The 22,749-nt window shown below is 46.8% G+C and overlaps 3 protein-coding genes across 4 annotated transcripts; 1 reads left to right on the top strand and 2 right to left on the bottom strand.

Annotated features, from left to right (window-relative positions):
• Positions 1–3,729: 3,729 nt before the first annotated feature.
• LOC109782092 (transcription termination factor MTEF18, mitochondrial) lies at positions 3,730–5,918 on the top strand. The gene has a single exon (XM_020340676.4). It carries the CDS (start codon positions 3,800–3,802, stop codon positions 5,552–5,554), a length of 1,755 nt encoding a protein of 584 aa, XP_020196265.1. The 5' UTR covers positions 3,730–3,799; the 3' UTR covers positions 5,555–5,918.
• A 5,667-nt stretch (positions 5,919–11,585) lies between these two features.
• LOC109782093 (myricetin 3-O-rhamnoside 1,2-glucosyltransferase UGT709G2) lies at positions 11,586–13,490 on the bottom strand. Its single transcript, XM_020340679.4, has one exon. It carries the CDS (start codon positions 13,278–13,280, stop codon positions 11,841–11,843), a length of 1,440 nt encoding a protein of 479 aa, XP_020196268.1. The 5' UTR covers positions 13,281–13,490; the 3' UTR covers positions 11,586–11,840.
• Positions 13,491–14,876: 1,386 nt separating this feature from the next.
• Positions 14,877–18,102, bottom strand: LOC109782094 (pectin acetylesterase 8). 2 transcript variants are annotated; one of them, XM_020340680.4, is made up of 13 exons: positions 17,867–18,102; positions 17,605–17,736; positions 17,446–17,528; positions 17,218–17,347; positions 16,988–17,067; positions 16,805–16,891; positions 16,588–16,712; positions 16,375–16,435; positions 15,968–16,021; positions 15,807–15,884; positions 15,596–15,695; positions 15,343–15,488; positions 14,877–15,214 (listed from the first exon to the last, which is right to left on the bottom strand). In XM_020340680.4, exons 2-13 carry the CDS (start codon positions 17,726–17,728, stop codon positions 15,098–15,100), a joined length of 1,185 nt encoding a protein of 394 aa, XP_020196269.1. In that variant the 5' UTR covers positions 17,729–17,736; positions 17,867–18,102; the 3' UTR covers positions 14,877–15,097. The 2 variants fall into 2 exon arrangements, with proteins under 2 accessions (XP_020196269.1, XP_073358009.1); XM_073501908.1 differs by lacking the exon at positions 17,867–18,102 and having other exon boundaries at positions 17,605–17,857.
• Positions 18,103–22,749: the final 4,647 nt, after the last annotated feature.

The raw sequence follows: 22,749 nt of genomic DNA, 5'->3' as shown, positions 1-22,749 counted from the left end.
GTTATATGCAAAAAATACCCCGACCTCTCGCATTCGCTCGACACCTGGAAGCTGAAGCTATGGATGCACAGAAGCCGATGGGAACGACATTAAATGGAAGGCCAACTACAGTCCTTTGAAGTCATCGGAGGAGGAACCCGCCTTGCAATGCCGAAGACAATCTGCGCGCCGGACACATCATCATTGAAAGCCTGGTTCGGGGGCTACTGAGGGAGTCCTGGATTAAGGGGTCCTCGGGCGTCCGGCCTGTTGGACATGGGCCGGACTGATGGGCTGTGAAGATACAAGACCGAACACTCTCACCCGTGTCCGGATGGGACTCTCCTTGGCATGGAAGGCAAGCTATGCATCCTGATATGAAGATTCCTTTCTCTGTAACCGACTTTGTACAACCCTAGTCCCCTCTGGTGTCTATATAAACCGGAGGGCATAGTCCGTAGAGACAGAGAATTATAATCATAGTCGTACAGGCTAGACTTCTAGGGTTCTAGCCATTACGATCTCGAGGTAGATCAACTCTTGTAATACTCATATTCATCAAGATCAATCAACAAGGAAGTAGGGTATTACCTCCATAGAGAGGGCCCGAACGTGGGTAAATATCGTGTCCCCTGTCTCCTGTTACCATCGACCTTAGACGCACAGTTCGGGACCCCCTACCCGAGATCCGCCGGTTTTGACACCCACACCCAGCCTGGAGGATTCACCATCTAATCAGGGGGTTCATCTCCTGCTCTCGTCAATCTCATGTGAAGAACCCCGCAGAATCACGGAACTGGCGGACAAAGCCGCAATGGCGGACAAAGCCGCACTGGCGGACGATGCCGCAATGGCGGACAAAGCCGCAACCCCGAGGATGGTTTCCCCATGCGGAATTGGCGCCGTCCTCGCCGGCGACGGTCGTACGCGGCGGCGGCGGCTGGGCGTCGCCTCGTCTCCGCCAAACCCTAGCGTACCGGTTCGGCATTGTTAGTATAATCCTTTCTGATCGATCTATTGGGCTATTCCTATAAGTGTCACAAACAGCCCTAGAGTTCGTACTAAAATAACACTTTAAGACACACATCAACCAAAACCCTAATGTCACTTAGATACTCCAATGTCACCACAAGTATCCGTGGGTTTGATTATACCATATGCATCACACAATCTCAGATTCATCTATTCAAACCAACACAAAGAACTTCAAAGAGTGCCCCAAAGTTTCTACCGGAGAGTCAAGACGAAAACGTGTGCCAACCCCTATGCATAAGTTCACAAGGTCACAAAACCCGCAAGTTGATTACCAAAACATACATCAAGTAGATCATGTGAATATCCCATTGTCCCACAGATAAGCACATGCAAGACATACATCAAGTGTTCTCAAATCCTTAAAGACTCAATCAGATAAGATAACTTCTAAGGGAAAACTCAATCCATTACAAGAAGGTAGAGGGGGAGAAACATTATAAGATCCAACTATAATAGCAAAACTCGCGGTACATCAAGATTGTGCCAAATCAAGAACATGAGAGAGAGAGATCAAACACATAGCTACTGGTACATACCCTCAGCCCCGAGGGTGAACTACTCTCTCCTCATCATGGAGAGCACCTGGATGATGAAGATGGCCACCGGTGATGGTTTCCCCCTCCGGCAGGGTGCCGGAACGGGCTCCCGATCGGTTTTTCGTGGCTATAGAGGCTTGTGGCGGCGGAACTCCCGATCTAGGTTTCTTTTCGGGGGTTTCTGTATTTATAGGAATTTTTGGCGTCGAGAACAAGTCGGGGGGGGGGGTGTCCACGAGTCAACCACAAGGACGGGGGGCGCGCCCTCCACCCTTGTGGAGGCCTCGTGGCTCTTCTGGCCCAACTCTTTTGCTTCGGGGCTTCTTCTGGTCCACAAAAAGTCACCGTAAATTTTCAGCTCATTTGGACTCCGTTTGATATTCCTTTTCTGCGAAACTCAAAAACAAGGAAAAAACAGAAACTGGCACTGGGCTCTAGGTTAATAGGTTAGTCCCAAAAATCATATAAAATAGCATATAAAGCATCCAAGATGGATAATATAATAGCATGGAACAGTAAAAAATTATAGATACGTTGGAGACGTATCACAGCCGTGTAGAAGGCAAGACAGAGTTTGAGCTTTCTTGAGGTGTACCATAACATTAGATATCCCGATATGCATGGAGATCATAAAAAATATCTCATGAAGGAGTGGTGTACATGGCATGGGCAACAAGATTGATGAACTATGTTGTATTGTTTGATGAATAATTTGTGTTAAAGTTGATGTTGTGAAGTGATGAACTATGTAAGTTTTTTGTTGTTGTAGATTGATGGATTTTTTTTCATGTTTGCACTATTTAATTTGTATTAAATTTATATGAGTTTGATATTAATACGCAGTGCGGCTGCTGTTTGAAGAAGAAATATGCAGTGCAGCATGCTGCTGTTGGAGACGTGCTGTCCAAATTTAGGGTGACTATTAGAGATGCACATTTTTTTGTGCCCAAAGGATCGCCTTTTGCTTCCCTAAATTTTATTCCGAGGAATTTTCGGAACCCTAAAGGGTCGCTATCTGATCCCCGGAGCGAACGGCCTCCTACCCTTTAGAGGATATATTTGCTCCTCTAAAAAAGTGTGGTTTTTAACCAATCCCCTAAACTTAACTCTTTAATTTTTCAACAGAAAATTCGTTTATGTTTGTACCATCGAGTTAAACTTCACTACTCAACTGTTTTATTAAAAGACATCTTGGTCACATATTTCACCATTTTTTTTCGTGAAAAGAACCGACCAAAAGAAAACTATAAGAAAAAAAACGCACTTCATTAAAAACTCCACTTCCTTAAGTGATTCTACTAGTTGATATTTTCTATTGGCTTCTCAAACTTGCACACTTCTGTCTTGTCTGCCTCCTCAAACTTGGACATTGGGTCCTTTTGAGTCTCATCTCTAGCAACCAATGCACCAACATCTCACTATCAATAGATCAATGTACTTTTCTTCCTAGTAGCAAAACTTGCATCTTTTCTACATACATTTTTAAGCAAACAATGAGTTTCAAATTGCGGCCAATCCAAAGAACAACCGTACAAAATGGCACTCACTTCGTCTTTCTATACTTGTAGAAAACCCATCTGTGGTGTTTGGGCATGCCCGCTACAAGGTGCAGCATCATCCGCCAACGGTGATCATACTTGATGACCGGTGGAGGCTCGTCGACGAGCTCCTAGGCTAGGGCTGAGCCCGGCTAACGGGCATACGTGGCCGTGTCGGCGGTCGGTCAACTGTTGGGATGTGAGCGCCGAGAGGAGAAGAACATACCTAGATGCGGCGCAGAGCGGTCGAGGTGGTTGCGCGGTTCGGTCCCCGTCGAATCCCTTCAAGACGCGTCAACACCGAGGACCGAGTGCATCGAATCCGGCCATGGACGTAGATCCGTCGATTTAGGCGTCAATGATGAGAAGCAACCGAATCGAGGTGTGAAGGAGCGCGGCGGTTGCTATGAGGGGTTGGCGGTGGCGTGTGATGGCCAGCGGAGTAAAGTGGGGCGGCGATGGAATAGATGAGACATGAGGTGAGGACGGTGCAGGTGAGGGGGAGTATTTTTACTCCATAGATGGGAGATTGAGTATATATGAGAGTCCGTCTGTAAACATTACGAGGGACCGGTTAGATAATTTGAAAGAGAAAAACTGAATTTTTACTCGTGTAAAGCTTTACAGGGATCGATTAGGGATACTAACATAGAGTCTGACAAACCCTAACCCCTCGGGCCGATATCCCCTAGCCCTGGCTCAAGGAGAGCAATGGCGTGGAGCCGGACAGCACACCGGCGCAGCGCCGTCATGCCACTCATACGCGCCGCTCTCCGCCGCTTCCTCTCCACGGAGTCTTCGGGGTTCCCGAAGCTACGGAACCTTCCGTACCGACTCCGCCGCGCCGCCGTCCCCGCTGCTCGCACCGCCGTCTCTGACTACCTCATCTCAACGCGCTGCCTCCCCTCCTCCCACGCCGACTCAATCACTGCGCTCGCGCCGTGCTCCCTCCACACCTTCCTCGCCGGCATCCCGGCCGTGCCCAGTACGCTCCCCTCCTCCGACCTCCCCTCCCTCCTCCGCCGCCACCTCTCCTACCATCCGCTCAACGAGCTTCCCTTCTTCCTCGAGTCCATCGGCTTGCCCCCTTCCACTGATTCCGATCTCATGTTCCTCACTGACCATCCGTCCCTCCTCCCCGCTGTTGCCGCGCTCGCGCATTTCGGCTTCCCGTGGTCCCGCCTCGGCCTGCTATTCCCCAATGTTCTCCTCCAAGTCCCTCCCGACCACATCTCCGCCCGCCTTGTCGCCCTCGAGGAAAGCCTCCGCCCGCTGCCCCGTGCTGCTATCATCGCTGCCTGCCTCTCTTTCCCCTCGCTTATTGAGAACGATCTCTGCAGCAGTGCCCCCCTTGTCGATGATCTTATGAGGGCGTATGGAGGATTGGGTCCGGATTTGGGGGCTACCAATGACATTGATGTGTTCTTGCGAGTGTGCGGCAGGATGCAGATGTTCTACAATGCTGGGGTGAAGATTGGGAGCATCGGGGGGCTTGTTGGGTGCAATCAGAGGGTTTTTCTTGAGCTTAAGGAGGAGCGGATTGGTGAGAGGTTGAAATTCTTCAAGAGGCTGGGGCTGGCAGGGGAGGAGGCAGGGAGCTTCTTACTGAGCAATCCTGGGTTTTTGGATCTTGATTTTGATGATGTTGTGATCTCAGTGCCAGAGTACCTGAGAAGAGTTGGGTTGGCAGATGACGAGGTTGATGTGGCGGTGAAGAAGCACCCGTATGTGGTTGGGAGGAACAGACTGGAGAACCTCCCTGGTGTGCTGCGTGCAATGGGACTGAGTCATCGATTCCTGGAGAAGATTTCTGGTGGCGGTGAGAGCTTGCGGTATTTATCACCAGATTTCGTCTTGGAGGATGCTAGTTATGATATGGAGGTGGAGAGAGCATTCTCAGACAGAATGGTTAAGGTAAAGGTGGAGATGAATGCACAGCATGTGGACACCAAGCTTGAGTTCTTGAAGAGCATTGGGTATGGTGAGAACAAAAAAACCGCACACATACTTCCTGTTCTGCACAGCACTCGGGAAATGCTGAATGAGCGATTTGACTACCTCCTGGAAAGAGGGGTGGAGTACAAGATGCTGTGTCGGATCGTGAGTGTGTTCCCAAAGGTGCTGAACCAGGGCAAGGAGATGCTCAATGAAAAGTTGAACTACATGACTCTGGATCTGGGATACTCTTTGGAGTATCTTGATTGCTTCCCGGCATTACTGTGCTTTGATTTGGAGAACCGGGTCAAGCCTAGGTATGCAATGCTTCGGTGGCTCCAAAGTTATGGCCTTTTTAAAAGACCATTAGCGCCTGCAACTGTGCTTGCTAACTCAGAGAAGAGGTTCATTTCCAACCTCTACAATATGCATCCTGCAGCGCCGAAGCTGTGGCTCGAGTGCTTCTCTTCAAGAATACACATGGAATATTACCTCAAGAATATACAGTCCCAGCATCCAGATAATGAATAATTAGGTATTGAATTATATTGGCATGATTATCAGAGCCGGATGTACAAAGGATTGTCATCTCCAATTGTGGCATGCTTTCCCTCAGAAGGTACTTCTGAGTTGTTATATTATATCTTCCCATTGTGCAAAATTCTTTGCTCAGCGTGTTTTAGCTGTAGACACTGGATGTAGGATGAAATGAAATATATCAATTCAATAGTCAACCATGTAATTCAATTTTGCAAAAATTGTGCTGTACATTGTAGCTCTGAGACTAGTTACATTTCCGCCCTGTTTGGCGGTTATGTATTTCAAGGAAAGACATTCTGTATTGATCCGAGGTGAAAGACTAGCACTGATAATAGTTAACTTTTTGGTTATCGATCGTACCATCATCCTCATATAATTGCATCATGTTGAACTCATGTATAATTCATGATAAGTTCTTCCAAGTGGATGATATTTTCCGGGCTAATCACTCAGCCATGGTATCTTCTCTGGTGACGCAATGGTAAGAACATACTACATTAAACATAGATTGCTCGCTTCTGACAGGAAAAAACTTTGATTTTATTTGTATCTCTCTTCTTAATAGGTGGTGAATAAAGGGGCTTCGCAGGGCCATTGCATTTGCGGCCGTTAGATCTGGTGCTCCCTCTGATCTGAGCTGTCCATTTTTTGCACTGTGTGAGATAAAAGTCCAGCCCACCAGTGGTAGAAAACCCTACCCGCCACTCGGGCCCCTCCTTTCGCGCTCGTTTCCATTGCTTAGCCACCACCATTCTTCTCCTCCATCCTCTCCCCGTGGTAGGTCGGCGCCGCTGCTGCCTCGTTCCTCCGCTCCTCCCTGTCCGCCAGCCTCTGTCTTGAGCAGGGCACAGTTATTGTATACCGTCTAATCAGAACTGGACTGCATTGGCTGAAAATAACAGGTTAATCACCGCTGAAAACATGTCGACTCTAGATCAGGACACCCCAATCCAGAAAGCCATTGTAGAAGAGTTAAGTCACACTGATCATCATGACTGGTAATTAATGGTGGCAGGACATTCGTTTAATAATGCACTTGAAAAGATTTTTTTTCTACATCCATTGCCATAACATCTGAATAACTGAATAGCCAGATGTTGAAAGAGATGCAATCTTTTGTCAATACACAAATGTGCTGTTGTGGTTCTTGATTGCTATTAATTGATTGTACCTAATATTGTTGCATGACGTTATGCAAAAAAGAATCAGAAGTAGTTCTGAGTCAAGTGAGGTTTAACATCAGTGATATTTCTATATGATTGCATTTTAAGTTAGCACCTCCTGCTTTAAAAAAATCATAGCACTATTTTGATTCATTCACACCTTTCTTTCATTACTTCATTAGTCATAAGTATCTTCTGCCGCTCTAGGATTATGGCCAATGGTTATCTATCTATGATACAAGATAGAGTCAAAAGGGACAACATGGTATTCTCTGATACAAGTTCATGGCACCTTGGATTGGATCCATATGGTGCATACCAGGAACAAAAACTTCTTATGGTGCAAAGATTCTAGTGGAGGTATAAATATGTATTTAGCTGCAGAGGTGCGTTTATGTAATTAGTCGGGTATGTACCTTTTCTCTTTCATATCTCACACATCTGTTAACACCTTATATGGTTCCATTCTGTAATTTTTAAATCCTTAGTTTTTTAGCCAGACGGGGAGCATGGGCGCAGCGGTAAAGCTGTTGCCTCCTGCAGGTTCGAGTCCTGGAAACAGCCTCTTGCATAAATGTAGGGAAAGGCTACGTACAAAAGACCCAAAGTGGTCAGACCCTTCCCCCGGACCCTGAGCAAGTGGAGCTACTCAGCAACGTGCTCCGGGCTGCCCTTTTTTTTTAGTTTTTTAGCCAAAACTGTAGAAATTTCTCTTGCTATATTTTCATTGTGTTGTTACTATTACTTATGTTTATATTCTCTTGCTATCCTTTATTTCTAATATCCAGATTGACAACCACTAAAATTTGTACAGATAGTAAAAGTAGCTGTACACACTTAGGTCTTACTCTGCAAGTAACCGAACAAATGAGCATTTGATTTCTTAACTGAAGAAATGACTATTACCATTTTAAATGATTACCGTTTTCTTCCCTTGGTGGTGCTTACGAAATGGTAACAGCAAAAAACAAGTGACGTGAGGCAGAAAGAAGAAGACATTCCTGAGTTGAGATTGCAGGTTGAGCATTACAAATCCCTGCTATCTGAATGTGAAGTCAAGATGAAGTCCAAGGAGGAGCTGCAAAAAAAGACATCCTGCAGGTAACCAAAAAAGGCGATATTTCCTTGCAATTCCTCCTTTCAAGCTAAAGAGTGCACTTTCTTAGGCTGTCATTAGTTTTCACCAGGTCATACCTACTCCATGACACCATGTATGATGATTAGTTTCTATGTAGTCCATCTGCTGCAATCACAGTTAACTGTTGCTTGACCTTAGACTTTTAAACAAGCCCCCCCCCCCCCCCCCCCCCCTCTTGGGGCACTCTAGTTGATCTATACTTTAATTGATTCCTTTTATATTTCTGTTAGGAGCACCTTAATGGCAGTTTTCATTTTCAGTGGGCTAATCAAATGCAAGCTATGGGGAACTCAAAGAAGAATGAGGAAAGACATTTAGACAAAAGGATTCTACTCTATAATATGAGGTTTTGATTTTTTTTTTCTGTTTCAGATGAAATTATGGTTTTATGGGCCAAGTAATTTCCTATGTGAGTGGTATTGAAGCTCTTTTAGATATTGGGCCAGTTAAGGTTCGTTTAAAATAGTGGATGCACACGTGATTTTTTGTACTTTTCAGAGGTAGAAAGTAAAATGTAATGGTTAATTAAAGCTATTCATTAGTGTATACAGTTTCTACTCTCTGCTTCATGACCTAAACAAAGAATACATAATTAGCTTTTGGCTTTAGGTACAATAGCTTGATCTGCGATATATGGATTGATGTGTCCTGAAAGAAGAGCTGAACGACTGTCAGTTAGCGCATTGTTGTTGTTACTCTGCAATTACCTGGTTGGTATCCGAATAACAAACAGGAAATCTGTGGTTCAAAAACTTAAATCTTTTCCATTATTCAGAGTTAAGAGGATCCTTTTCTAACTGCACCAGAAAATTAGGAAGCTATGAAAAGAAGGAGCTCATTTGTTTTTAGATTAAAACTGCAAATATTGCAATAAAAAAACAGTTGTAGTTTATAAAAATTACTAACATTGATAAGTGACACTGCATTGATGCCTCTCTTTGCTTTTCTAGAATCTTTCTTTTACTCTAAATTTGGAGGATCTTAGGAGAATTTGTCTTAACTTATTTGTATGAGGCGGTACAGCTGAGATCTCATATTTGGTCTGTGGGCTACCACGCTTAAGCTTTCTTATCTTACTCTTTCCACTAACGCCTTGCTCCAGTCGCAGTATAAAGAGAGACTAGAACCTACCGGGGAGCCCTCGGCAGAGTCCCTATCGTTGTTGCAACAATTACACACAGAGTTCCGGAATTTCACATTTGTGAGAAGAAAGGGTATGTGTGTTTGAAAGGAGTGTCCTTATCAATAATGCTCTTCTATTTATGTTTCAGGTCATGGTCTTATCAAAATGAGGAGTGAATTTCGACAACCAGTGCGTCTACATGGGCTAGCACTTCTGATATTTATTTATGGATTTCCTTGCTCCTTTCTTCTGTGTTGTGATTGGTACCGGTGGTTTTCTCTATATCAGGCCAGAGTTGTTACTACTTGAAAGTCCATGGTCAGTAATAGCCTCATTCTCTTGATTAACTGCAGATTTATGCTATTCACTGTTGTATTCAGTCAAGTAACTTATAGTATAATTAATGTTAATGGGTCTGTCTAGGGCATATCTAGATGTGCCCTAATTATTGCACATCTAAGTGACTCAATCAAGTATAAAAATGAAAGGAAAAGAAAAAAAGAAAAAATCCACACGAATCTCCGGTTAAGATCAATGATATAGGACATATCTAGATGTGCCCTAATTATTGCACATCTAAGTGACTCAATCAAGTAAAAAAATGAAAGGAAAAGAAAAAAAGAAAAAATCCACACGAATCTCCGGGTAAGATCAATGATATAGGACTTAGTTGTGCAATACTTATGGCACATATGTGCTTTAGCAAAACTGTTAATTTTATTGGTTCATGATGATTATATATTGGAAACTCTACACTTGTGTGCACTATAATGGAATTTCTTCTTGTCTTTTATGGAAATCTGCAACACACTGGATGTTTTATTTGTCCATGACAATGGAGTACTCATGTTTTATCTAAAAAAATGCGAAACAATTCTTATTTGTACCTTCTGCGGGCTGATGTAATTGTTGCGAAGAACACTGTCAGTTCAGCGGTTGTCATGATGCAAACAATCTGCTGTTGTTACATAACTGGTGTTTCTCAGTGGATGCAAAATACCATATTGGTGACATATGATGAACGTATACTTTCCATAATGATAATGGACTGAGGAAAGATATGCGTCGTGTCTTTCGAAAGCCACTCCACCTTCTTTTGGCCTGATAGTTGGATCTTCTTCCAACCCCTCTCCTTAACCTTGCCCCACTTATACTCCCGCTCTACCAATCCCACTACTTTGGTCTCGCAACTCATGCAGAACGGATTGCTACCTAACCTGCGAAATTGCATTACCGCGGTTGCCTCTGCCGCGCTAGCTATTGTGTTGTCTTCGTTGCAGGATTTCGACCACAAAGCTGTCGCCGCTAACAGGTACCTCACTCACGGGCTTCCGATCTCCAGCAAGAACACCTACCATCTCCTCATCGGACAGCCCAACCATGACATCAACGCCCGTCTCATTTGGGCAACCCGTGTCCCCATCAAGGAGTAGGTCTTCGGCTGGCTACTCTTCAAGGACCGCCTCAATTCCAAGGTGACCTCTTCCACAAGACCATCGTCCCCGACACCATTTGCACCAGGTGCAGTGTAAGGTTGTTAGTCGTTTTCCATGAGATGGAATCCTTGTGTTGGCTGAGCTTAACTTCTTGAAGAGCAATCCATAGATGGGTGGATTTGCAGCTGAGTTGCGAGGTGATCCTGTGCATAACTTGCATCAATGCTCCGTTCGGGTGCCCTCTGAAAACATCAACATCATCCTGCGACTCAGCTTTTAAAAAAATGTGAAGGCTCAATTTCCATTGGGGCTTTGCCATGCAGCCATCTAGAGATCTAGAAGCTCGTCTTCTTTTTTTAGTTGGGCGACATGGAGGAGTTTGATTCTACATTGCCTATTTGACTGGTACTAGTGCATTGAAGAACTAGTTCACACACTATTGTTCTACAATCAAGTAAATCAAAAGTATGCAGTTGTTGTATTTCTGGGGGAGCAATTGAGCATCAGTCTCTGCAGGAACGTCAGGGTACAAGGATGGATGGGATCGGAGGATAATTGGTGCCACGGCTTTACTAAACACCGATAACGGAGACAATCAAGTTGAGAGGGATACAACAGGGCAATACATTTTTGTATCTGGGTATAACCATATGCAAAGTACCCTTGAGTATTCTCCACTCTCCTAAGTGAAACGGGAAATGTGTGATATAGGACCGAGCACACTTGGGGCTACATCCATCCCTGAAGGTCCGACAGAGTCACAGAGGGCATGTGTGGTGGCAACATGAGAGATTGAAGCACATGAAAATGGTGTGTGCTTGCCTTGGGATTATCAGGCTTCACGAAAAATCCAAGCAGAAGCAACTTTCTACCCCAACTGTTTTTAGGAATATAGATGTATTAATACAGATTTCTAGGCTTCGGTACCTGATGGAAATACACTGAGTAGTACTGATGTATTAACTGCTGAGATCTTGCGTGCGTGTTCCTGTAATAGTCTTTGAACTTACCAAATATTGTTCACATCTGTTAAAATTAAAACGGAACATATGGAAATGAAGGTTTTGCTTGATTTGTGTATATGACTATGATTTCACACTTGTGATTGTGCCTGCTACCATAGAGGTTCAGTGAGGGGTCTTCGGCTGAACAGGAAGCTGAATTGGGGTGACAGATTCCACCATTGATGTTCGGTGATTGTTAATCATGTAGTAACTGGTAAGCCAAGGTAGTGAGATCTGAGATGTGACACTTGAACATCCTAGCGAATTGTCACAGTGCAATGTGGTATCACAAGGATCTAGCAGCAACAAATGCCATGTCAAATAGGCATTGTCATGTTCGTACTGCCTTTCGGCAAGACTCACACAGCAACATCGAATGATACTAGCAACAATGTGCCAATGCCGGCCGCCCATTATTCTTTGTCTGGACTTGGTGTGGAGCCCCGCGTGCTGATGCTGAGCTCATTGATGAGGCCGACGAGCCGCTTGAACTCCTCCGCCGACGAGCCACCTTGGGCGATGTCCCGTCTCACCTGCTGCGCCAGCGCTTGAGCTGACCTCCTTAGCTCGACGGACTCCATGGCCTCCCTCACCATCCGCTCCACGACGGCCCTCTCGCACACGTCCTTCATGTCCAGCCCGGTGCCCCACACGGCGCCCATGAACCGGCTGTTGGTCTGCTGGTCCACGAAGAAGGGCCAGCACACCGTCGGCACGCCCTCGGTGACGCTCTCCAGCGTGGAGTTCCACCCGGCATGCGTCAGGAAGCAGCCCACTGCCCGGTGGCGCAGCACGTCCCGCTGCGGCGCCCACTCCACGACGCGGGCCTTGCCTTTCCCGGCCGCCCTGATGGCGTCCTGGAGGACGGCGTTCTGGCTCGCCCCGACCATGTCCGGCCTGAGCACCCAAAGGAAGGGGTGGCCGGCGCTCACGAGTCCGGAGAGGAACTCGGTGAACTCCTCGACCGAGATGACGGCGAGGCTGCCCAAGCTCACGTACACCACGGTTCCGTCCGCCTGGCTGTCGAGCCACGCCGTGCAGCCGTCGTCCTCCCGCCACAAGGCGCCGCCGGCCGCCGGCTCCTGGAACATGGCGTGGAGAGGGCCAATGGCGAAGACGTCGCGCATGTGCGGCGCGATGTGCGCGAGCGCCGACCGCTCCAGCGACGCGGTCGTGTTGAGTATGAGCGCCCGCGCGTTGCAGCTGTGTGCGCTGAACTCGGCGATTATCCGAAGCATGGGGTGGAGGCCGCCGGTCCCGTCGTGCCCGCGGCAAAAACTTGGAAGATCGCGCCGCCGCAGGAAACCCTCCATTCCCGGAACGCCACGGACGGGCGCATCGAGGTCGGCGCCTAGCGGGACAGGGACCTCGCCGAGCTCCACGAGCTTGGGCACGAAGAGGTAAGCGAGGAAGCTGCACGCGCTGGCCGTTCGGAAGGCGAGCGCCGGGACGCCGAGCTCCTCGGCGACGTCGATCGCGAACGGGAGGATCCCGTCAGCGACGACGCAGGTCACGGGAGGGAAGCCATCGTCGCGGGGCGCGCCCGCGCGCAGGGACGCGAGCAGAGCACGGTAGGCGACCCTCGTCGTCGTCATCATGGACTCCACGAGCGCGACGAGGTCACCCGCCGTGCGGGGATTGTCGTCCGGGAGGCCGTCGGTGACGGACAGGAACCGGAGCCCCGGCGAATCGGCCTCCGCCTTGACGGCGGCAAGGCCTAGCCTCCGCCGGTTGTGGTCGGTGTGAAGGAAGGTGACGTGGAGGCCGGCGTCGAGGAGCCCTGCGGCGAAGTGGAGCATGCAGTTGATGTGGCCCTGCGCCGGGCACGGGAACACCAGCACGTGCGCCGCCATGCCGTCGCTAGCTTCGCCTGCACCTGCGCGCGCTCACCTACGCTACTACTCCGCGCGCATGCAGTGACGCAGCTGGGTTTCTCTTCTTCCGGCTTTCAGTAGTGAGGCTGGCATGGGCGCATGCCGCATGGTGCACCTATAGAGAGAGAAGGGTGCAGGCGCAGCAGCACACGTCAGCAGTTACGTGTCGGAGGAGACCGGTGGCGGCGGCTAGCGCTTGCAAGCCTCAGCTACTAATTACCTTAAATAATTACTCCCTCCGTTTCTAAATACTTGTCTTTTTAGGCATTTCAAATGAATATCACATACGGATGTATGTAGACATATTAGAGTGTAGATTCACTCATTTTACCTCGTATGTAGTCACTTGTTGAAATGCCTACGTAGCTGATGCCGTCATCACCGAGCAAACGGGGTGGATCGATAAATCGATTTGACATGTGACGAGTTAGCTAACGCAAGCGTGTGGACAGAGAATGAAACAAAGAGAAACTGCCCCGCAAGATTCTAATAAGACCTTGTACAATGCAATTTGCAAGGTGCTTAGAAAAGATACTTGGAGAAATAAATCAGACTTTTTTAAGCATTCGTACTTGTTTGTACGGAGTAGACGCTTAATTAGGCATCTTTTCTGTAGAAATAGGCACTGATGCTTTAGAAAAATCTGATTTATTGTTCTAAACATCTAGCATCCGGATCGTGTAGCTTTAGGTTTTAGGCCCTAGTAGCTTAGATTTTTGGGTCATCCATCGTCTTGTCTTTGGCGGTGGCAATGACGATGCTAAATAAAGAAGTTTCAGATCCTTCCCTGACAAGGCGATCGGTCCTATGGTCGGGAATGAATTTGAAAACCAGTCTGTTCAAGCAAGGATGGCGCGGCGGCGGCGACATCCTCGTAGTGGACTTGTATCCTTGGGCTTTGCCGTGTGACAGCGTTTGCTCTAGCGTCGGCGCGGAGCTTAGGAGGTAGTCCAGGAGGAACAGATGCAAATTGTGGTATGCAACGGTGGCATCCGGAAGATGGTGGATCATGTATTGGGTTTGTGGTTCGTGGCTGGCAGGTATGGTTTCCTCCTCTTGCGACTTAGTCATGCAGGGGAGCCAGATCTGGAGGATGGCGTGTTCGGCGTGTTGCTCCGGTCTGGTTCGTTGAACGGCAATGGCTTCACCATTGATGAGTTATCTTGGAGGTTTGTAAAGCTGCATATCAACGATAGAGCTGCGTCGAGCTTAGGTAAGGAGGTGATCCGTCAATTTTTCCTCTGGTGGTGCCGAAGGCAGGCGACATGCGCTCTGGTGTGGAACTCAAGGGTTTCTTTGGTCTTGCTTGTAATTTTCTTTCATTGATGGTGTTCATTTGTGCAAAAGCTAGCATTCTGTTGTCTTTTCAGTTTTGTGAGGCCAGTTTCTAGATAGCTTGTATTATGATCTTACGATATAAATGAGACACATATTATCATGAAAAAAAAGTTTAGAAGCCGGCATCTTCACTTGTTATTTCCTGTAAGGGTGTGGCTAGCTTAGCCGACGACCGAGACTTAACTAAGTCTCAATCAAGTGAAATGTATAAGATAGAAAAAAGGAAAAACTAAGATAAAAATTGCACGAATCTTCCTGCAAGATCTCACGAATATAGATCCAACCAAGTCTCAGTCGACATTTAGCAACACTATTCCTGTAAACAAAATCAATGGCCGGTTACCAGGCCGTGCCCTGTTGCGAGCACGGAGCACCAATGGCGGTGCACCAATCAAATGTAATAGCAACAATAATGTGATCAATGGGAACAGTAGTACGAAGCGAGGCCGCTGCACTTGCTACGTGTGGGAGGAGTTCTTGAAGACATGGCAGGTGGAGTCACAAGGGTAAGGGCAGTCCGTCTTCTGAAACCAACTGCGGCCGTAGAACCAGTCTCCAACCGCGCTTGCTATTCTCTGCGACAGAGAGTGAGACAGAAGGAGCTCTCGTCAGATAAACAAACACCAGGCCGTCGCCGGCTGAGCCCCGGGAAAACTTGTATGCACACGAAATTCAGGCAAGAGAAGAGGGCGAGGGTGTTCACTTTGTCTCCGAGCACCGGGGAGCCGGGCGCGAACCAGATCTCCTGTATCTCGGACTGGCAGTGCGCGAAGCACGAGTTTATGAACAGCCCTCTGGTGGGTGAGTCCCCTTGTGCCTCGATTGCTTCCAGGAAATGGTCCCTGAATCCTGCGTCGGCACCATCTGTCGGTGAGTATACACAGGACTGAATACACACACACATAACACACAGAGGTTCATAGCTAGCCTGTCAATCAAAGGGCAGTAGCACTTACCCTGCAAGATCTTAAGTTGCTTCGCCGAGCACTGTTTTATATCGTGCTTGCAGCTTCGCCAACGAGGATCAGAACCTCCCGGCACCAAAATGTTCCGTACCTGCGGGCACGTGGAAGTAGAGACCAAGATTAGTGCCTTGATGGATGATCGGATGGTAGTGTCAACTGTCAAGCATATTGCAGGAGGAAATGGTTTATATCTGATGATAACCTGCCATGAATCATATGCTGCATTCAGGATGAACAGGGGTGTCTGAATCTGTTTCACCTCGTTCTGAGGAAAAAGGCACTGCATCCAAGCAACATGTTTCTGTAAGGGGAGTGCAATCTGATCCCTAGATGTGCATTGTGGCTATTGCAAGTGCATCTTACCATGCCTGCAGGCAACTTGGAAGTGCACAAAGATGGTAAATTCTTTACCGAGCCCTACAGTATTTGTACACAACACGATCAGGTACAATTCTTCTAGTAGTTGTTACAGGACACTGTGGTTTCTGATATATGGAAATCGGAGAGGACGATCTCTTTTAAAAAAAAAAGGTACAATTCAAAACAGCATAACTATAGCTGCAAAGCATTTTATTTTATTTTGCAACATGAGATTTATTTTACTGATGCCACTTTATGCCACAGTTTGAACTCGAAACTTATATTATCTTGAAATAAACTATATAAAGTGTCTTGTTTTAGGCATCGGTCATTGATCAGTTTTCATGTCATAGTTCATAGTTATGTGCACACAATCAGGTAGAAAGAGCAGTAAAATGAAATGTGCATACATGAGTCTTGACTACATCACTGAAAAAGGCCGCAGCATGGTTCACTCCAGCAATGTCCTTCCTGTAAGAGCAAATTAAGACACAAAGTGTTAGATAAGGGACTAATTATTCAGAAAGGTAATGTACTTTCTTCTATATATCTCCAAAGTGGCAAAAGCAGATAGCATGATTTTCCTTTTCTCCCAACTGGCTTCAGTGCTAGCACTGGCTTACACATTGATGAAGAAACCAGCATCAGAAAGGCATTTAACATTGGCCGCCGCCGGCAGAAGCCGATGAAATCTGTCGCAGTGCAGTATCGAAGTTAATCCACCAGCAGAACATCCCGAAATCAGAGCCTGCCACATCCTTGAAATAGAAGGAAATTAGAGCCTGCTACAGTTCCATTAGTCACATGCCACAGGCATATTGTGCTGATAAGAATGCATACATTTTCAGCTTTGTTCATTCCTTTCGCGAGCAGATCTTCCATAACTGCTTGCCATACCCTCGCACCTCTGTAGTGTAGATTTGTTCTCTGTCAAGATTGCAAAATCACACAGAAACCTCAATTCAGACCGGCAGTAATGCCTTCAGTAGGAGGAAATCATGGCAGCTTGGAGTATGGGCTCACAGGATCAACTTCTTCCTTGTTGCCGGTGAAAGACGAGCCATCGCAGTACCGGACCCGGACCTTGTTCCAGTTGTAGAAGTCTACTCTTTGTCAAATTGCAGTGCACACACATTAAGCACATGAATGTAAATTTAGGCAGTCTCGAGCTTGGAACTGCCACTACAAACCTGACAAAGAGAAGCAGAGCACAACAACTTATGTGATGGCCGGGTGGTGAAACTGAAGTATACCTGGGTTGTACTCCGGGGCGTTGCTCAAGATCCCGGAGAAGGCAACCTGCTTGGCCATCTCCTTGGAGGACCCTAACCGGGTGTGCGACCGCTGCAGGCAGGTCGTCACGTTGTTGCACCATCCTCCTCCCTGCCGCCAAAATTTGCATACAGAATCAAGCTGAGCGTTCCTTGGCATGAACTAATTCTATACGTGCTCCGGTGTCGGGAGTGGATTGTATAACTGACCTCAAAATGAACCAACCAGCTGCTCGCCCCGGAGCCGGAGCCACGGGCGAGATGGTACGCAGGCGGGCTCCCGTCCAGACATACTACGATTCGCAGAATCATACGTCAGGCTAGATTGGCGAGAGGCCGGGAAGGAGAAGCAGCAATGGTGTGACTGACCTGCCCCTTTGGCCACGGCGCTCTCGACGTAGGTAATGTCCACGAAATAGCCGTCCGCCTCGAGGACCGCCAGCGCGCAGGCGAACGCCGAGCACCATAGCCGGAGCTTGCTTCGGTTCCCCATACCCGTGGCTGAGTCCGGGAGCAAGAGAAGGAAGAAATGGTGGGAATGCAAGGGTCAGGGAAGCACACACGTACCCGGCGGCCAACAGGAAGCTAGCCATGGACCATGGTAGTGACGAGGAGGGAGACCGGAGCGAACCTGGTGGAACGGAAGCCGCCGCCTCGTGATAATCTCGCAGCCAGGGCGGCCTCTCCCTCCCTCTTGTGCGGCAGGGCAGGAGAGACAGCTACGAGCGAGGACGGGGGCCGAGGCCGAACAGACAGAGCGACGTCGCCGATGCTTCGAGCTTCCCAATGCGAGCTGCTGTGCCTGTGCCTGTGCGTGCCGGCTCACGTCTGTTTTTCCACGCCGGCAGTGGCAGTGGGCCGGGATGGGACGCCGGACCGGACGCGTCTTTTCCTTTTTCTTTTGGCTCGCTCGCGTCCTTGTGCGTCAGTAATTCAGTAATCAACGCCTCTGCCGTCTATCTATCTGTCTGTCTGTCATACCCTCTCTGTTTTTATTTACTCCGCATCTTCAAAGTCAAACTTTGTAAACTTTAACAAAGTTTATGGACAAAAATAATAACGTATACAATAACAAATCAATACCATTGATTTATTATTGAATATACTTTCACATCATATAGATTTGCTATTGTAATGTTTTTTTTTAATGAAAGGGGTTGCCCCCCGCCCCAATTTTATAGATCGAAGCAGATAAAGCAGTCACAACCAGTTTTTCACAGCGCCTAAGTAGGGAATAAAACTACTCTCCATGAGACTACGCTACCTAGAACTCGAGAGCAGAAGTTCTCTCCAACATAACAGGAACGAAATCTAGATACTTATTATTACATAGCCACATCAGAAGGAAAGGGAACAACGATAGATTTTTCCACTCGTCGCCCCCCTCATGCTCCCCTCCCACACCTCACTTCCAGGCGATCCGCATCAATTCTCCACGTCGCTTGTCCAACAGAAGGATGCACCTTTGCAGCAGGGTTGCTTGAGCATCGTCACAGAGAACCTTCCACTGGTGCAAATAACAGCTTAGTTTTGCAAGAATGCAGTTCACGTTTCTCCATTTCTGCCCCTGAAAACAAATTTTGTTTCTTAGTCTCCACAAGCTCCACAAGGAAGCAGCAATAACCATGTTAAGCACAGGCTTTTTTTATGTACTCGCCAGAAAGCAAAAATATTGTCAAAGCTGGTAATTCTATCAATCTCAAAGAAATCAGATATAAAGCCCCACACATGTTGTGCCACCACACAATCAAACATCAAATGTTGCACAGATTCGAACTCCGCACAAAAAAGACAGGAAGGGTCCTCCACCTCCCTCCTTTTAGCAAGATTATCCCTAGTCAGGATTTTGTTATGAGCACACAACCACAAAAACACATGTATTTTCTGAGGACACATAATTTTCCAAAGGTCATCTTTGATAGCAGAAGCTATCCCCCTAAAGTTGATGCTTTTGTAGAAGGATTTCACAGAGTATAATCTATTAGATTTCAAAGACCAACTTGGTATATCAGATTCATCCGATAGTGTACACTGCTGAACAACCCTCGACAATAGTTCCCATCTATCAAGTCCATTTTGGTCAACGCATCTCCTAAAAGTTAACTTAAGTTCACGCCCGTCCCACACCTGAGCAACAGTACACTCCGTTTGGTTACAAATACAGCATAAATCCCAGAATTGTACCTTCAGGGAACAATCCCCGACCCAGGTATCATGCCAGAAGCTAATTAACTCACCATTCCCCAATTTCCATCTGTAAAAGTTTTTCGCAGCAGCTAACGCCCAGATGATGCTCTTCCAGAAGGTAGAACCACCATCACCTTTTGCCCAAAGTAGGTTAGGAGCATTCACTCTATATTTGAAACGGATGATCTTTTTCTAATCTGAATCAGACTCATCAAAGAACCTTTTGCCCCAAGAAGCTAGCAAGGCCATATTATATTCTTTGATATTAGGAATCCCCAAACCTCCATACTCTTTCCTCCTAGTAACAAAGCCCCAATTAGCTAGGTGGTATTTGTGTTGGTCCCCAATAAATTTGCTCAAATTTTATAAAGTTTGACTTCAGTCAAACCTAATATGCAGAGTAAATAAAAATGGAGGGAGTAATATGGCGGCCGGGCGTGGATGCTGTTGGGGGGTGAGCTGAAATGAATGATGGGGATTAAAAAGCTGCGGTGCACTGCGGGACGGCCAGCGGTACCACCCGTGTTCCGCCTCGCAAAAGTCCTCGGTGACGCTGGTAGTGCAATGAATGTCTGCCCATTTTCCTTTTGCCATGGACATGGGAACGCATGAAACATTCAAAAAAGAAAATGGAAAGGCAATGCAAATCTATAGAAAGCAGCAAGAATTTTTTTGTTAGAAGGTTTAAAATGGAGTAGTACAGTTCAGCTAGAGAAGCAGAGTTCATCCTTTCTTTATAGAGAAAAAGGCGTGCTTATGAAACCAAGCGTACTGTGGCGGCGTTTCGATGCACCTACGGCAGCACCACCGATGCTGTGATGAATGGGCTGTAGCTCTGCTACCAGTGCTGTACCCCATGTCACGTGCATCTTTTAGAGAAAAACGATGTCACGTGCATTTCAAGACGACAACAATGTCTACCGGGCGTGTATTCGGCACGGCATGATAAGGTAGTTTATCTTGCGAATCTAGCTGGATTATCTCACGGAATGTCTGTCGGTTTTTGTGATTTCATTTTTCTAAGCTAAGCGGACAAGATCGAACTACATATGGTGTGGGCCGCATAGTTCTTGACTTCAATTATTTTTCAAAACAGAGGCAAAAATTAATTAAACCAAAAAATTGCCCCGTTAATTAATGAAAAAACGGAAAACATACAATCAACCACATGCGGACTACTCACAGAGTATGTAACCCTAGCATTGCACGGCCAGCCGTACAATCATACCTAAGACGCAACGATCACCAAACCCCACACTATTACATCGCAGAACCCCTAATGAGAGTATCTCGGCCCAAGACCACAAACACCAATAATTCCACATAGACAAGTCATGCCATATGGACCACCCAAAAGACTAATTACCATCCATCAAGCAGTTGCAGACGTCTTTCCTGTGACGCCGCTCTTCTTGTTTTTGTTCCTGAGAGTGCTCGAACCAAGTTAATCGTCTAGTTTACCCCAAATCTTACAGGCGGACACACCCGCTCGTTCGGTACTCTAGGCCCGCCAAACTGTTTTTTTGTGACGGTTTGTTGGTTTTTTTCTTTCTTTATTACATTTTTCATTCTTTTTCCTTTTTATTTTTTATAAAATATTCATGAAATTTTTAGTTTTATGAACTTTTTGAAAATCACAATAAAAAATCAAAATTTTGAAACGTTATTCAAATTTGCAAAAAAAAATCATAAAGTTTTTCAAATTTGTGAACTTTTTTCATTTTCGCAAACTTTTTTCAAGTTAACTTATCTCAATTTTTGTGAACCTTTTCAAATTCATAAGAAAATCATTTTCATGAACTTTTTTCAAATTTATGAACTATTTCAAGTCATCGGTCAACTCAGTCGCCGATCAATGGTTAACTGGTCCACTTGTCAATTGTCAATTGGTGAAGGAGTCGGCGGGAACGTGCTTATTTTTCTTTCTTACACTGGCTCACCCTTCTCGTGTTTTGTTGGGCGGCCCGTGCACCTGTCCGTGTGAGCGCCAGTTAGGAAGCTGGCACCATCGCCACCAGCGTCATATAGGAGGTATCTGGGTTTGGGGGACCGATTAGTTGGTGGATACCCCTACGGGTCGGTTGAAGCGGGTGCGCGTGGGCGTGCCGGGATGTGCCGCGTGATGCGCTCAGCCGCTGCCACGTGTCATGGGCTACACAGACGTTGTTCTTTTACCTCGACATGTGTATTTGGTTCTGAGCCGCCGCCGCTAGTCTTTGTCATCATCATCATAGCCATCTATATCAACCTTAGCCACCGCCATTTCCCATCTCCATAGCCACAATGTCATCACCACCATAGTTCTCAGCAATCTAGTCTTTTTTTTATGTGTTCTTCATGTGATCTGATCTTCATGTGTCAATAGTTTGGTAAGGTCATGGGTTGAGGCAAGGGCATTGCAACCCGATGTATTTGTTGGAAGGATCAATGGAAGTACTTTGAGTTAAGCGTATCGTATGTGTAACATAAAATTGTTCTATAGTTGTTAGGGCATATTTCTCCCTTACAGATTTTGGTGATTGATGACAACGCTTTTGCGGACTAATCGTGTGCATTGAGCATTTCAAATATTCGATCATATGGCACAAGACGATTTATTCCCCTCGGTGATATAGAGTGAAGACGGTTGTTTCTGGCGTTTCTTTTCGGTGGATTTGAGTCGTAGAAAACCATACTATTAAGAGGGATCCGCTTCAAAAAGGTTTGGGTGAAATCAACATGTACACATACTCTTATGCACCCACTCTCCTTTCCCGCAACTTTAGAGTTTCCACTGTTTTCCGTCTTAGGAGTTTTTGAATCTTCTAAGCTGGGGCGGTAGTCCCGCTTGTGCGGTACTTCCGCAGTCTAGTGTCGTGGACACTACCGCTCATCTTTAGGCTACTGGACTCCTTCTCGCTTCACGGTAGTTGGGTGGTAGTAGAGCAGTAGTACAGCTCGCGCGGTACTATGGCGCTACTACTACCCCACTACCGATGTCTTTTTTTATAGTACAGAGGTTTAAGCGGTAGTTGGACGGTAGTACCGCTCGTGCGGTACTTCCGCTTTCTTATTACCACACGCACTTCCGCTTATCCGAATGGATTCTATACTCCTTTTCCACTCCAAGATAGTAGAGCGGTAGTAAGGCGCGGTAGTACCGCTTTATGCGGTACTGCCGTCCTACCCGTCATCTACTACCGCTAGTTCTCTATGTCCTCAGACACTTAGCGGCAGTACCGCTGGTGGGGACGGTAGTACCACTCCGGTGGCACTACCGCTCCTGGACTTGAGTTCTCTCAGTGCTACACCTAGAACTACCGCTTGTGTGCGGGCTGTGGGCAGATA

Source organism: Aegilops tauschii, chromosome 6, assembly GCF_002575655.3.
Source record: "Aegilops tauschii subsp. strangulata cultivar AL8/78 chromosome 6, Aet v6.0, whole genome shotgun sequence".
NCBI lineage: Eukaryota > Viridiplantae > Streptophyta > Magnoliopsida > Poales > Poaceae > Aegilops > Aegilops tauschii.
This window is presented reverse-complemented; position numbering and strand designations above follow the sequence as displayed.